We start from the raw sequence: 16045 nt of genomic DNA, 5'->3' as shown, positions 1-16045 counted from the left end.
GGATCAGGTTGAACATAATCTGGACAGGAGGTAACTAAAGCTTGGCCATCTTTGCTCTCTTTTTTCTCTCTCTCTCTCTGTCAGTGTGTGTGTGTGTGTGTGTGTGTGAGAGAGAGAGAGAGAGAGAGAGAGAGCCAGTTCACCCAGGAAACGGCCAGGGTGTGCCCCAAACATGAAGCTGGAAGGTGGGAAGGAGGGGCTGGGCAAACACAAGATGGAGCAATCTCTGTCAAAGATGTTTGGGTTTCACTGCAAACGGAAACACATGGCTTCTCTGTATTTGCTATCCTTGTATGTTTTTGTGTGTGTGTGTGTGTGTGTGTGTGTGTGTGTGTGTGTGTGCAGGTCGCACATGTGCACACTCTGCGTATCTAACCGCAATAGCTGACGTGAGGACCATTAAGTTATTAGCTCAGTGAGTGTTATCTTTGCAGTGATAAACTTAATGCATTTTGTGTGAAATGTACACACACGGCATAGATTTTCACCCACTGCAATAAGGAAGTATATATCATAGATCTGTCTAAGGGTCAGTACCTGTTAATGTCATGGTATGTCATATGACATAACCCTTTGTGCATTGTGTTCGCTAATTTGAATTCAGTGTGTCGCTTATCGAAAAGCCAAGGCTGTGAGTTTATGTGTGTGTGTGTTGTGTTGCGCCCACCAGATTCCTTCTCCTGTCTGGTCCGTGATTGTTAAAAAGTGGGTCAGGCTCAGGAGTGCAAACATTTGGATGGACACACGCACGCACGATGAATCAGCTCCAAACTTGTCTGAGGAAAATACAGTTTTCATGCCACCCCAGTTTTTTTGGACGCTCCAGTTCCTTCCTGCTTTTCTTGGCAAGGCAGCGGAGCGAAATTAAAACTTGTGAAAGCTGTGATTCAGCGCATCAGACTCTCCCTTCATGCTTGTTTTTGAGATTGAGTGGATTTCAAAATGTTTCGGTTTTCTTCGGAGAAACAATGCGACCAGGAACTGACTTCATTTTAAATTGCTGTGAATAACACGTACGTTATGGTTCAGTGAAGCGGGACGGACTTGAGACCCTGTATAACGCAGCACTAATCGACATTTTGATCAAAGACTACAGTGTGACAGGTGTCACTCATAGTGACAAATACCACAAAGGATTATCACCCAACATGCAGAGCCCTCATCTTTACAGGTCTTTTAAGCCTCTTTTAGCTCATTTAGCTAATTGTTTTGGTTGGTTTGCATACTGCTTTTTTTCCCAGATGCAACAGGCAGCAAAAAAGTTCTGATGAACCAGCTGCGTGCTAGTCTCCCAGCATCAAATAGCAAATAGACAAAGTCAGCAACTAGGTAGGTAAGAAAGTGGATCATTTAGCAGTTAAACCCCCAGATATTCCCATCAGGAGGTGGTGGAGAACAAAACAGAGCTAAAAGGAGAGTGGATATTGTACTTTTAAAGAATTGACTTGACGTTTGGGAAATGTGCTCATTTGCTTTCTCGTAGAGAGTAAGAGCTGTGATGAGTTCAGTGTCTGCTTAATACACCTAGCTTAGCATAGACCTAACCAAAGTTCAAAAATACACCTACGTGCACCTCTAAAGCTCAGTAAATAGACAGTTCCAGCCCATAACTCCCTGCACAACCACAGCTTGTTGTTGTTACAGTTCGGTTTGTGTACGGATTAAACAAACAAGATGCGACATGTTAAGTAGTGAGCTTAGCAGGTATTAGTAGACATATTTTTGGACAGAATCATGGTAGCTTTTCCCCTCTGCTTCCATCTTCATGCTAAGGTAAGCTAAACACAGTGGTATCAAATGTCTCATCAAACTCTCCTGTTAAATTGTTTCTTTAACAATCAGGAGATCAGAAACACAATCCAAGTGAACGCTAATATTTCTGCCGCATGCGTAAAAAGGCAATATATGCTAACAAGTTCCCCATAACAGATTTACAGGATGATAATATGTCAAATGTGAAGTTAAAACTTGTTCTTCTGCCTAATGCTGCCAAAAACTATGAAGTTTCTTAACCTGGTGTCAGTACAGACGCAGTTTGACAGAATCAGACCTGTGATCTTTCCATCACAGACCAGTCTAACAGGCACGCTTGCTGCTAAAGTGCTCTCAAAAGAGGTGTCACCATGGCAAAAAGACCTCCAAGGTACCTGTTTGAAAGGTGAGAGAGTGGCTGTGTACCGGGATTCTTTGTGCTTGTTCCCAGGTTCACGTTTCATGTTTCTGAATGCGAGTCTGTGATCTTCGATGCTTTGATGTGAGACGGGTTTAAGCTGAACCGGTGCTGCTGGTAAAAGAGCGACACCGTCCTGCAGGGCATTGGATCCCAGTGTTGCCACAACACTGGAGCTGCCGGGTCACTGGTGTATCGAGCTTTGATGGTCGAGACTGGTGTCGAGCTCCCACTGAGCTGGTATGAGTCTCTCTCATGTCGTCCTCCCCTCTGCTTGTTCTTCCCTCGGACTTTAGCCTCTCTATGAAGCGAGGCCTTGGAAAACGAGGAGGGAAACTTGGAAGGCTTCTGTTTGATACGCTGCATGTGTGGTTTCGCCTCAGCTGGCCTGGCAGCGGGGCCTTGGGAGCCGGTAATCATATCTTAACGGATCTCTCCACAGACGCGAGGTTGTGAGCCAGTTTGGCACCGGCGTGATGCCAGATAGACTCCTGCAGTTGCACACACACACAAACGCACAAGCTTGTCTCTTGAAAAAGGGCTTTCATTCATTGCCTCGGTGTGTGTTGCTGAGTGTTCTCAGCATTACACTGTTAATCTTGTCATTAAACTCGACCTCTTTCTCTGTCTCGCTCACACACACACACACACACACACACACACACACACACACACACGCACACACACACACACACACACATGCATTTACCAAATAAGAAATGAAACGTTTTTGCTTCTGGTCTTTGTGTGTGTTTTTTGTGTGTGTTTTCTCTCACTCTTCAGCTCCTTCCACATGAAACGTTTCAGATCTGGGAGGGCTAGTGGTCCTCGTACGGCTGGTGGTCAGTCCGGCTGTGGTCAGCCGGAATGTCAGGAATTGGGATGCTAAACAGATAGACTGTTAAGACCATATGAAAGTGGTATTGTAAGTGTTAGACGTTACGCACAGTCAGTCTTTTTAGCACTTCGTTTGAGAGAGGGAAGTACAGAGTCAGTGCCTGTCCAACGTTTGCATTTGATTCGAGTGTTAACGGCTCTGTGTGTGACTTTCCAGCATCAGTAAATCATTAGGACACTTACAGTTTAATTCACATTTCAGCTTATATGCTCATGCTTTTCTTATCCAAATTGAGAGTCTAAGGACACAGGGAGTGCACTGTTCTGGTTTTAACAAAGCTCAAACTTTGATAGTTTCTTGCAAAGGCAGATGCGAAAGGCCCCAAAACAAGTGGCAACATCACTGACAGACAGCAACAACATGAACTGTATACGCAACCATTTATTTAGCAACATGAGGACAGCACTTCCAATGTTGGCATGTATTAGAGATCGCGATTGTCTAGACCGTGGTCTTATTTGTTTGCAGTAATTATACCCAGGCGTCATGATTTATGTGACAACCATGTATTTAGAAATGCAAAGGCATTGTTTAGGGGACATTCGAAACCAACAATAGCACTACAGTACAACAATGCAAGGGGCTGCATTGGTGTGGGCGTGTTGCTGCAGCTAGAGGAGGAAGTGCAAACCAGGAAGTCCAGTTTGAAAATATATATAATCGCCAAGACGGCTGTTTAGGCAACTTTGAGCCCAGACTGTAGAAGCAGATCAGACCAGTGGTGCAAGATATTTTGCTGGATCCCTCTGCAGCCTCACGAGGCAGTGCCTTCATTGAATTAAATGAGGAAGCTAGTGTGTGTGTGTATGTGTTCCGTTTGTGGTCTGAAAAGGTTCTTATAAATGAAACATGAACTGAAACTTAAAATCAAAAGAAGCAGAATTCTAATTTGAAATAAAATCTCTTCCTTTCCCTCCTTTTCCGCTCTAGATGATTATAACTACCTGCCTGATGCGTTGCCTCCTCTTCCTGAAGTCCCGGACTCCGGCTCAGTCCTGAGCTCCGTTGACATACCGGCCCGCTGCCTCCGCAACCCGGCCTTCCGCCACGCCTCCTCGCGCTACTGCTCCGCCCTCAGCATGGACTCCTCGCCCGACAGCGCCGAAAGGCCGATCAGCTACAGCTCCACCTCTTCCTCCGCTTCGTCCCGGGACAGTCACTGCTCGCTGGGCAGCCGCTCCACCCTTGTTACTGCCCCCCACTGTAACCCGGTGACCTCAGACAGGGACTCCGGGGCGATTCGGTTGGAACTGGTCCCGGCCCGGCAGCTGGGATGCCGGGAGGAAGATGACAGAAATGATGGCAGGGTGGACACAGGGAGGGGACAGGGGAGACAGGGCAGTGTGCAGACACTGACAGAACATTCAGAGCCTGAGCTGGGACCAGATGCAGGAGAGCGAACGGGTCAGGTGCAGGGACCCAGGACGTATGTGGACCGGGTGGTGCAGGAGATACTGGACACAGAAAGGACCTACGTCCAGGACCTGCGAAGCATTGTAGAGGTAAGAACCACTCAACCGCCATAATATGCTAACAAAACTCAACCTGCGGAGGAAATTGGAAGCAGAGGGATCCGACATATTGGCAGGACTTCAGAGGTATTGAAGACATTTGGCAGCACATCAAACACTGAGGGAGGCCTTGAACAAATTTGCTCTCGCAGATTGTATCAGCTCCAAATGTGACTTTTCAGTTTTCACCCAGGATGTGAGAGTGAAGTTGATGCTGATAGTCAGTTTCCTACATTCAAAACGTTACTTGAGTAAAAGTACATTATGATCAATATTTACCTTAAGGATCAACATGTCAAGCAGTGAAATAGCACCTGTTCAGGTGGAGCTGCTTAGTCCCCTGGTTTCCAACCTCCTTAAAAGGGTCACAAGCTAAACCTAAGGGGTCCGGAGATGACTGATGGTAAAATTTCTCCTTTCCTGAAATTATTTTTTGGACTTTTCTGTCATCTTTACTTTTTTTAGTGAAATACAAAATAATTTTATCTTTGTTGTGTCTTGACCGAACATTTTTTGTAAGAGGTCACAAGTGGAGATGGTAAGGAGGAACCGCATTTTGGTAAAAGTTTCCTCCCAAACCATGTCAGGGATTTAACCCTGCCGTGACCCGGATTCGAACCAGGGTTGCTGCGGCCACAACGCAGAGTACCAACCACTATACGATCACGGCAAGCTATTAGGAGTCATGAATAGACAGAAGTCACTGAACAGGAGTCATGAATAGACAGAACTTGAAATTGGGGCATGTTTTAAAACTTGAGGATCCAAACTTTCTCAAGTGGAAAAACAAAAAGGTGGAACTGAAATGTTTCCCAGCTGACCCGGCTAAATGCCCCGCAGTCCAGCGCCTGCTTGACCTTGATCTCTTCAGGAGGAATACAGGCCTTTAAATCACCAGATAACACACATCCTTTCGGCCTTTGTGGTTTTCCTCACGCACGTGACACCCGCCGCTCGTTGCCTGCTGCTGGGAGCCTCCAGTACAATAAGGTCACCTGCGCTCGCAGGCGGAGTTTGGCCGAGTTACACGACACCAGTGCCTTTGTGCTGCAGGCACAGGCCCACATTCAAAACTTTAGATGTTTTTTTTAAGCACACACACACACACACACACAATACTGTATGCACACACACAGATAAATACGCTCTTTTTGTGAGGTTGGCTTTGAACTGCAAGGACACACAGAGCCTCTAGTCAGTGCTTTAGTGGCTTTGTTAAGGATTGGGTGTAGTGGTTTGTATCAAAGGTTGCTCTCCTCTCTCTTTCCCTTCTCTTTGTTTCTCTGTTCAGCTCCTTTCAGTTTTCCATACAACCTAAAATTCGTCTGTGCTCCAATGTGGCGCACACATGTGATGCGTGTTTTGCATTTGCATTCTGTAGCTCAGTTTGAATTTATTCTGTGAAATGATAAGATGTTTATATGGAAATTTTCCGATTTTGCATGTGTGTGTATGAGCATGCACGTGTTGGAGCTTTGCCCACCTTTTCCTGTAACCTCCATCTAAACGGCGCTTCCTCCCCCACCAGTGGGCCAGTGTATGTGTGTGTGTTGTGTGTATGTATGTGTGTATTGTTTAGGGTTAAAAAGGTTCATTCGGGGAATAGCTGTTGTCAAAAGAGAGCAGGAAACTCATATTCCCAAGAGACGGGGTAAGCAGGGGGAGTGAGGTTTAGGTTTTGTGGTTTTGGCTTGTCACCCCTGATCGATGTTCCACCCTCTCCTAGTCCTCTTTCCTTTCCTCCCCTCTTCAGGCCGCAGAGGTGAGGAAAAGCGGGACAGAGAAAGGAAGGTAGGTAGAGGGATTTAGCACTGAGATAACAATGTCCAAGTAGGTTAGGAAAACACTGAACAGAGCTCAGGAGCTGTGCTTAATAACCCTCTACTGCCTCTACACTGCGGACCACCTACTCCCATTAGAGAAGCAGACCACCCAGCCCTGGAGGACCACACTTACATGGCAGCTAATTCTTCACCAGTACTTTGGAAGAAAACACATGCATTTAGCCTTTCTTCGCCCTTTTAATGACAGTTCCAGTGAGTGCACAGTGGATGGATTGCACTGATTGTATCTGTATGAGCAGAGCTTTTAACACGACAGTTTACCGACACGGAGGAAAGCTGCCGGACAGCACGAGCGCAGCGGCGACCCATCTATTATCAGCGCTGTCCTGCACGAGCTGGTCCTGCAACCCCCGTTTCAGTAATCCCTTTGCCCGGGCTGCTTCCTGCGAGAGACGAGGGTGTGACGGCCTTAACACAAATATTTACCCAGACTCCCCTGGGCTCACCTGTGTTTCATCTGTCAGCGGCAGCGTTGCGGTCCACGCGCGCGCTCGTGCTCTGCCTGCCTGTGTGTGAGCTGTGTGTGTGTGTGAAGAGAGATTACTTGCAGTGCATTTTTAGCCATCACAGCGTTCATCAGTTGGTGCAAGAATGAATGCATTTTCAGGGCAGACATGATAGCTCAGTGTATGCACAAATATGCAGCAAATACAGAAAACACAATCCAACACAAATAAATACAGAGAGAGAGCCAAAGACGGAAAATGCATCCAAATCGCACAGAGCAGAAACATAATTAACAGCAGACGTTTCCAGGGGACACTAAAAAGTGATGACAACCCGTGCTATGTTTAGTGTCCCTGGAAACTGATGTTTTGTAACAAATTTCCATTGTGTTCTGTGCAGTTTGTGGCATTTCTCTGTTTGGTTGCCTTTCCTCTCTTTGTGGCGTTTCCTTCTAAAAGCCGTGTACGCAAATTGGTAAAGATGTTTTTCTTAAGCTGCAGTGCCCTGAGCTCTGAGCGCCGGCGTGCCCGACTCGTGTGGTGTTTGTTAGCTCTGCGTGATCGCCCTTCCGTGGCTCGATCAGTGCGCTTAATGAGGCCGATCCATTATCCACAAACAACCTCAAAGACAAAGCTCTCGTCTTTCTTTCCCTCCTCCTCCTCCTCCTCTTCTTCTTTTTTTCGGCTCTGAGACCTGGAGCGCTTCGCCAGGCCATTTGAAGTTGACCAGGAGTGTGGAAACATACTGGGAACATCGCTCGGCCTGCAGAAACATTTAAAGCGCTGAGATTTGGATTGTGTGGAGGAATGACTTCCTACTCCGGTGCGGAGTGAGGGATGTGTTTGGTGTGGAGGAAAAGAGCGTGTACTTGAGGAGGTTAATGGTTAACAAGAGAAAGTATCAGGTTTGTACATGTCATGTCTGATGCTTAGTAGGGAGTGTACCTTAAGGTGTGTGTGTGTGTATCTGAACGCTTCCCATTGTTGAGCTCAGTCAGGCCTTGGCGATGAGTGATCGGGTCAGGCCGGGTCAGCTCCATGACCCCTAACAAAGCATCACATTACCTCTGATAGTCAACAGAACAACCTCCGATTGCATAATTCAAACCCTTATAACCAAAATCGTGCTGTTGTATAACCCTAAACGTCAGTGATCGTTCCCTGCGTAGTTTGAATGTTCTCCCCTGTCTTTGTTTTCGCTGAGATCATTTACTCTCTTATTTACATCCCTCCTCTCGCCAAAGCAAACATGGTTTAATGAACTGCTCAGCTCAGCTATTATAGTAATAATGACTAAATACATAAAACATTACCAGGAAGAGAAACCGCGGCAGCAGACTGGAAATGAAGCGTCTCTCTGTCTCCCTCTCCTCTTTGGCCTCTTAAAAAACACACAAGCGTCGTGTGCCGAAATGATGAGCGGGTGTGTGTTTGTGCACGTTCAGGGCAGCCTGGTACTTTTCTCGGTGTTGTAATGTCTGTCCTGCCCAGTCGCAGGCTGCGGTCTGATTTGAAAACTGCCACCAGGATGCTTCCGCCTCCTCAGCCCCGATCCAGACTGGCTCCTGGGTCCAAGTTTAAATACAGCTGCGTTGATGATGGAGCTCATGTTTGAGCACATGAGTGCGTGCAGGTGTTTCGAGGGGTTTCCTGTGCGGCTGTGTTTTGGTAGTCAGGTTGCCAGCCATCAGAGCTTAAGACGCTTTGCGGGGAGGAGCGGAGAGACGGGCGCAGAGACGTTCCTGTTAAATTACTAGCAGCCTGCAGCAGTAGGCGCAACAGTGGTTTGGTTTTACTGCCTTACTGAGCTCACAAAGACTCTCAGGGCTGCTGCAGAACACTGAACAAGCATGAGCAGCGTGCAGAAGAAGCAGCCAGAGACACAGCTAAAACAGTCATCGCCCTCTCTCCACCTCTCGCTTTCCTCCTGCAGGCCGGGCTGAGACCTGAGGGTGGTGTTTAATCACCCAGAGTCCTCACTAACGACAGTGATGGAGGCAGTGATAAGAAACGAGGGAGCGAAACCCTCCTGCATGGACTTATACCTGTTTTTCAACCTGCGCTTCCCGGCATTCGTCTAAACCTGATTACCTGTTATTTTCTTATCACGCTGTTTACACAAAACAATACAGGGATAAGGCAGTGCGTTACGCTAATTGGCTGTTGTTATCTACATCATACCTGGCTTTGACAGGTACACTGCAGCACTGTTTTCCAATGCATATTTTGAATTTTAGTTTTTAAATCTAATTAGAGCTGAAAACATATATAACAACAGTGTTTTACTTGATGTTTTTGCTTGAACGGGGCTAACACTGCCAGTTAATATATCCCAAACACCGTAGAAAAGGCAGAAAGGCTCTGACAAATGAGGAGTAAAAGTGCATTATCAAAGAGGATGTTTCCTCCTTTAGGAGCTGTGTACCTGTATGATATCTTACAGCCGGAGGATTGAGCTTCAAAACTGTAGGCATCATCCAAAAACATTATAGAAGTCCACATTCCTTTGTGGCTGTGATTCATTCTGCTTCTTGGTAGACCAGCATTGTAACATCATTTGCTTGCTGGACAGAAATCTTCACAAAAAGCCCCAAATTATGCTTCTAATGCTTTATTTCTGAGTGTTAAACAAAAGAAATGTCACATAAGCAGCTCTGAAAATGGACTATTCACACATCGACATGCAGGCCCAGGAGAGGAGTGGGCTTTGAAAGCTGCTCGGGTGACGTCCGTGGGAGTCACAGTGTGAGTGATCTGTCAAACTCAACTGTGTGTGTGTGTGTGTGCGCGCGCCAAGAGTGGTGGCCATCAAAATGGCAGCCATGTAGCTCTAACGTGACTCTCTCTCTCTGCAGGACTACTTGGAGTGCATCAGTAACCAGTCCCGGCTGGCCTTGAGCTCTGAGGATAAGGGCTCGCTGTTCGGCAACATCCAGGACATCTACCACTTCAACAGGTACAACTCAATCGTCAGGCACTTCCACCTTATGAAGCACCAGGTCGGATCTATCCGAAAAATCAGTTTCGCAGTTACGACTGTGAATTTTACAACTTTGGCCTGAATGTTCTTGAGGCTTTCAAGTCATGACGTGGTAAATTTCTTGAGCAGTTAAAAAAATGAAGGAGAGAGCAGCAGGCAGACCTCACACTGCTACATAAAGGAGCTTCAGTATTTCATTATAAGGCGTCTTCATTTCAAGGAGTTCATCTAAAACAGCGTCAGCATGCTGTAAGGCTGCAGACTCAGCTTTGACTTGCCCTAAAGACACATGAATGCACCGCCGGACTCTCTCAGGCGCAACAAGTAGTGAAACTGGGCTGAGCCACCTGTTGGTTTCTGGGAAGGGTGTTGTCTGGCAGTGAGGTGTGTGTCTATAAGCCCCAGTCTGCATATTTGTGTCCTCCGGCACCGCTGTGTGTTCCTGTGTGTGTATTCAGACGAGATGGCCAGTTGAGCATCAGCCACGGTGGTCCGGTGGCCTGTAAAAGGAAGCATAAAAGCAGTTTAAAGCGATCGCAGTGACCTCATGCTTCAGACATGAAACAATAACCCTTTTTTTTTTCCACGCTGTGCACTTACACACACATTCACACGGGAGATGCCTGTTTGAATTCGTGGAAGTTTCTCATTTGTTCCAAGCCTGGTGCCCTTAGACCTAATTCCTGTAGCCAGGGTGACTCTTGCTCCTGAAATTCGCTGTTTGAATCAAGAAATCGTGGGAGAGTAGTTTGTATTCGCGTGTCAAGCGGAGAAGAGAAAGAGAGGGTACATATGCGATAAGGGCACGGGGAGTTATGGGCGCACATTTTCACATCAAATACTGATTTCTTTAAGCGCTGTTTGTTTCAGGGACCTTCTTCACGATCTGGAGAAGTGCAACGCTGACCCTGTGGCCATCGCAGAGTGCTTCGTATCCAAGGTAAAGATGGTCGCCCCCCACAGTCCCCTCTTTTCTCCACTTTCTCCCCATCGTCCCTCTCTCTGTCTCTGGTGGTGGGAAGCAGCAAAGTGCATTTACTCACATTTACTGTGTAAAACATGAATAAAACAGTTTGTGATCATTTGCTAATCAATACATATCATATCAATACATTATCGCATCAGTGTTAAAAATCTAATCATACATCACAGTAATATATCAGTCACAGCAACCATTTTCCTCCTAGTGAGGACTTTTACTGTTGTACTTTCACTTAAGTGGGATTCTGAAGGCAGGACTTGCACTTATAATTGAGTATTTTACTTAAGTCAAGGCTCAGGATACTTCTTCCACCACTGACTGTCTCTCTCTCCGGCATACACACTCCTTCTCTGCTTGTTGAAACTCGTCCAAACAGCTGGTTCCAACACACACGCACACACACACACACACGCACACACAGTTGAGTTTGACAGGAAATGAGAAAGAGGCTATGCCCTGTTATAAGAGATAAGTTCACAGAAATGAGGTGAAGATGCCTCATGTCAGGCAGTTCACTGTAGCTGCTGTTGTAAGTATTGTTGAGGCTTTTGGTGGTTGGAATGTCAGTTTAAGTGCAACAGGAGGGCAGGGAGGTATGACAACTCCAGAGGAATTTTAAGGACCGTCCAAATGTATAATCACCTTTTTTTTACAGGAGGGGGATAATAGCAGGGCTTCATCAAGAAAAACTGGACTCAGCAACGCTAGTACCACTGCTCTGTTTCAGCGCTTATATGCTCCTCGCCCGTCTGTCCCCTAAAAAGAAACGATTGCATGATTATGTCCCATGATAATGTGCTGCATTCCTGCACTTCCTCTAAAACACTTGACATTCCCTCCCTGCCCGACTGCAATTACACCCAATACCACAGAGCAACTGTCTGACCATCGAGTCACAGACTCCCTAAATACAGCAGCTGTTGTTGAGACAAACCCGTTTTATAGCAGCCCACAGCAGCACTCTGCATAATTAGCTGAGATCCATAAACAAACCAGCGTGATGACATCTCGCAACCGGCTGATTCATGTTAGTTACAAAGAGGCCTCCGCGAGAAAAGAGGCTGATCTCGGATAATCCCCCGACCTGAAATACAGGCGGCCTATTGTTGATTTCTGTTCTGTAGCCAGTGCAGCGTTTGAAAACACTGTAACATCTTTATGGTCTTAAACGCGTGTTTTATCCAGCGGTTAAATTGGGTCAACGTCAGCTTAAAGTAAGGCTACACCTCTGGAAGTCCAAGTCACACCCTCCCTGGAGCCTCCCGACTCTCATAACTTCTCTCTCGTGCAGCTCTTACTACACATTAAAACCATTAAAAGTTTCCTCGTTTTAGCCGAAAACAGGCATTTATTGTAGCCCATACAGATCCAACCAAACCAGTATTGCACAACCTGAAGTTCACTTGATGAAAACATGTTTCCATTTAGACTGAAAGTTCATTCTCGACTTTGGAAAGAGCAGTTTGTTGCACAGTAACCTCACCGCAGGGTCCATGAGTAGCTGTTCTGGAGCTTTAAGTCACATCAGCAGATGGAGTTCGCCCAGTTCTCATGAGCACTTTAAAGACTCCTCGTCCATGTTGAGACTGAAAGTGCACTCTTGTGCTTGGAAGGGGCAGAAGAAGTCCTTTAAATGCTCAGAAATCTACACATCAGCTTAAGCTTAAATAGTCTGGATAATTAAATTCTCTGCATCTAATCACATTCATATTAGAAGTAGTTGAGATGAACAAACAGTAGCTGTTACTGTGTGTTTAGTGTCTTTAGCTTCTATAGATTTGTTCATGAGCATGTGGTCTGCATGGAGTCTGCAGCCGGACCACCGCCTGGAAATATTTAGTCACCACTGACCATCATGCCCCCTTTACACTGAGACATCCAAGGTCGAACATCCCTGTGCATGTGTGTGTGTGTGTGTGTGTGGCTTCATCATTCACCACCAGGCTGACTTCTGGTAAAAGGGTTGTCACAAGAATAGTAAGCAGAGTTCTTTTGTATCGCTGAAGGTTAGTCACGGTTGCTAAGACCCAGAAAAACCACAAAACCTCTCTTTCACTATCTGCTGTGAAATGCACACACACACACACACACAATACATTTCTAGTGTGAGCAGCCAAAAATCACAACCCAGCACAGTGTTTGAAGAAGAGGAGCGATGTCGCTGTAAATCTCCTCCTCCTCGCTCTCAGGTAATTGGCTATCTATCCTCATGTTCCTGCGCTATGTGTTGAGTAAGCCTTTAAAGCTTTTTATGGGTTGCTACATGCTGACTGGAACACAGAGGGCACAATTACAGCAAGATCTTAAGCTTTTTTTTTTTTTTCGCCCCTGGCTGTCGAGTACAGTGCTTACCTGATGACTCACCGTGACCTGTCCAGTCTCGACAGAATCGCAGCAGAAACTGCTGATTTATGACTTTGCCGTTGACTTTTTGTTAAATTTAGCTTCACTGTGTCGTCATTAGAAGCCACAGCTCAGAGAAAAATCCTTCTCTGTCATTTGTATCTCGATGCTCTGGAAAGGGATACGTTTGATTTCCATCACGCATCGGAGCCAGCTCTTAGTTCAGAACGCTCACATGCAGCATTTGGATATGCTGATTATATGATTCAGACGTAGCTTGTGTATATTTCTTAAAGGGAAGCGTATTATGCATGTGAGCTATTTCGGGCTCTGCTGGTTCCATGGTCGGGTTCAAAGAGCATGTGCAGACATGCATGCTCTGCACAAATTTGTATTCCATAGAGGCATTTACGTATCTTGCGGTCTCTTGCTCACGGTCCAGACGGATATTAAGAGTGTGTATTAGGAGCGTGATGGTGTGTGTGTTGTCAGAAATCGATGGTGGCACATCTGGTTGTGTTTAGGCCTGGTCTGTGGCGGCAGACTGCTGGAGACGAGGAGGAGAGCCCTGCTCTTCAATTTAGGATGGTTCCCACGGTTGTGTGTGTGTGTGTGTGTGTGTGTGTGTGTGTGTGTGTGTGTGTGTGTGAGTGTGTCCAGTACATTTTGGTGGGATGCACTGTTTGTGTAGGTTGAATTGTTTGCTGTGGCTTGAATAGGAATATATATTTACCTACAGCAATGCTGTATGTTTACTATGAGTCACATGCTGGAAAATGTGTGTGAATGTCCACATTGCTCTGTTTGTATGTATGTATGTATGTATGTATGTGTGTGTGTGTGTGTGTGTGTGTGTGTGTGTGTGTATGCGTGTGTGTGTGTGTGTGTGTATGTGCGTACATTATGCACCAGGACAAACTTCTGTCATCTGCCTTGTGTGTTTATGATGTCGCTTCCTGCTAGCTGTCCACATCCTGAGACCCCCAAGTGTTTATGGACACAAATAGAGTTCAATTAGACGCAGTTATGCAACGGTGAGGGGTTCATCTCCAGGCCTCCAGAACGGAAAAGCTTAAAGAGAAGAGGACGAACACAAGATTGTGAAATCAGAGGAATGTCAATAAAAGGTTGATGTAGAGATGACTGGATAAATGTGTCAGAGAAATAGAAATCAGGAGAAAAAGAGAGCAAAGGGAGTTTGTGAGAGAGAAAGAGGTCTAGCTTTGATAAGTCATGCCATCTCACATGTCTTTGATGTTCAGGGAGGCATGCAAGGTGGGAAAAGTCTCAATTAAAGGGGCGGCAATGAAGTATGAGGGGATATTTAATCCGAGCGCTCAGGGCTGTTGGGATCAACAGAGACTTAAAGGCCAGGACGAAAGGCTAATCATAAGCTACAGGGTTGACTTTCAATTAGTAGCGGTTAGCACAGGAGAGAGGTTGCCTTGTCTGTGGGCTCAGAGTGTGCAGAGCCGTAAACACGAAAGAACCGATAGGTCATCGAAACGGCACCGAGCTGCTGCAGACAGAGACCAACCAAAGATAAGGCGGCAGAAACAACCTTAACCTTTAAAGGGCTGTACAGTAACAGCAGTTTTGTATGTTTATATATCATACACATTTATATTACAAGTAATCATTCTGCAAACTGTGCTGCCGTGTTTTACATTTTTCTGTTTTCCCGGCGTCCACTGTGTTCAAATCATTTTCATATGATTAGAATTTATGAACTTGTTTTGGTTGTGTGATCCAGCTTTGAGAACAACAAGTTAGCATTAAATTTTAAAAGAGGATCATTGTTGTCGACTTCTCAAATCAATCAAGCAATTAAACTGCAGTACAAGTAAGAGTGACTCTGACAAAAACTAATGTCGGCCTGATGTTCGCTGTGATCAGTCAGCAGTCTGCTTTTTTTTCTCACCGTGCAGAAGTGAATGGAAACCAATGGCAGTCTGGAATAGCAACAAAAAACAGATCATTTTCAGCTGTAAGTGCACGAAAAAATATGATTAGTAATAATAAAGTTTAGTCATATAGCACTTACAAAAACCAGGGATTACAAAGTGCTTTACAGGGAAAAGTATACGTCATACAAACAAACGTGGTACAGATGTATTGCATGAGACAAGATAAAATAAAACTTTATTGATCCCGCGCTGGGGAAATTAAGTTGTTACAGACGGCAAGAATAAAAAGGAAACATAGAAAAAGAACAAATAGACACACCTGCATGTACCGTCACTACATCTCACCTTCCCTTCACTCTCTGCTTCCTGTCCTGAAATGCATCAACTTATTTACCTTTGTTTTGTTTTACAGAGTGAAGAGTTCCACATTTACACTCAGTACTGCACCAACTACCCACGGTAAGACACTGTGTGTGTGTGTGTGTGTGTGTGTGTGTGTGAGAGTGTGTGTGCGCGAGTGTGCGTGTGTGTGTGTGTGTGTGTGTTACAGTGCACAAAACCCATCTCCTCGTTGTCATCGTCATCCTATCTTGATCTCACCCCTATGTACCGTCTTCCCAGCGTCTCGCATGGCTCCATTGTGCACGTGGATCAATGCATTACCTTTTTTCCCTCCCTGACAAACTGACGTGCTCCATAGAAGCCACCTCAGCAGGAGTCAAAGTGTCTACCTTCAGTTGTGCCTCAGGGTCTCCCTCCCTCCCTCCTTCGTGCTCCTTTTTTTCCCTTCCATTCTTTTATTCGCTGCCTACTGACAGAGTTACAGCGCACACACTGACAGATGGGGTATTATGGTTGTCACCTTACCGTACCGTACGCTGTTAATGTTTTATTAAGCTTTGTGCGAGTGTGGTCCCATGGGACACCTGCGTGGATCGCTTGGGAGGAATAATGTGGAGTTTTT

General features: G+C 45.8%; 1 protein-coding gene across 4 annotated transcripts in view; it reads left to right on the top strand.

Annotated features, from left to right (window-relative positions):
- LOC121621913 (pleckstrin homology domain-containing family G member 1) overlaps window positions 1-16045 on the top strand; it is a 71600-nt gene that overhangs the window by 45427 nt on the left and 10128 nt on the right. For all 4 annotated transcript variants that reach the window (XM_041958640.1, XM_041958638.1, XM_041958639.1 and 1 more), the window contains exons 2-5: window positions 3999-4570; window positions 9725-9825; window positions 10720-10789; window positions 15494-15540. In XM_041958640.1, coding sequence (XP_041814574.1) covers window positions 4148-4570; window positions 9725-9825; window positions 10720-10789; window positions 15494-15540 — 641 coding nt within the window. In that variant the 5' untranslated portion in view covers window positions 3999-4147. The remainder of the gene's footprint in view (window positions 1-3998; window positions 4571-9724; window positions 9826-10719; window positions 10790-15493; window positions 15541-16045) is intronic.

Source organism: Chelmon rostratus, chromosome 18 (genome assembly GCF_017976325.1).
Source record: "Chelmon rostratus isolate fCheRos1 chromosome 18, fCheRos1.pri, whole genome shotgun sequence".
NCBI classification, from domain to species: Eukaryota; Metazoa; Chordata; class Actinopteri; order Chaetodontiformes; family Chaetodontidae; genus Chelmon; species Chelmon rostratus.
The sequence above is the reverse complement of the archived record's forward strand: the minus strand, read 5'-3'. Positions and strand labels throughout refer to the sequence as shown.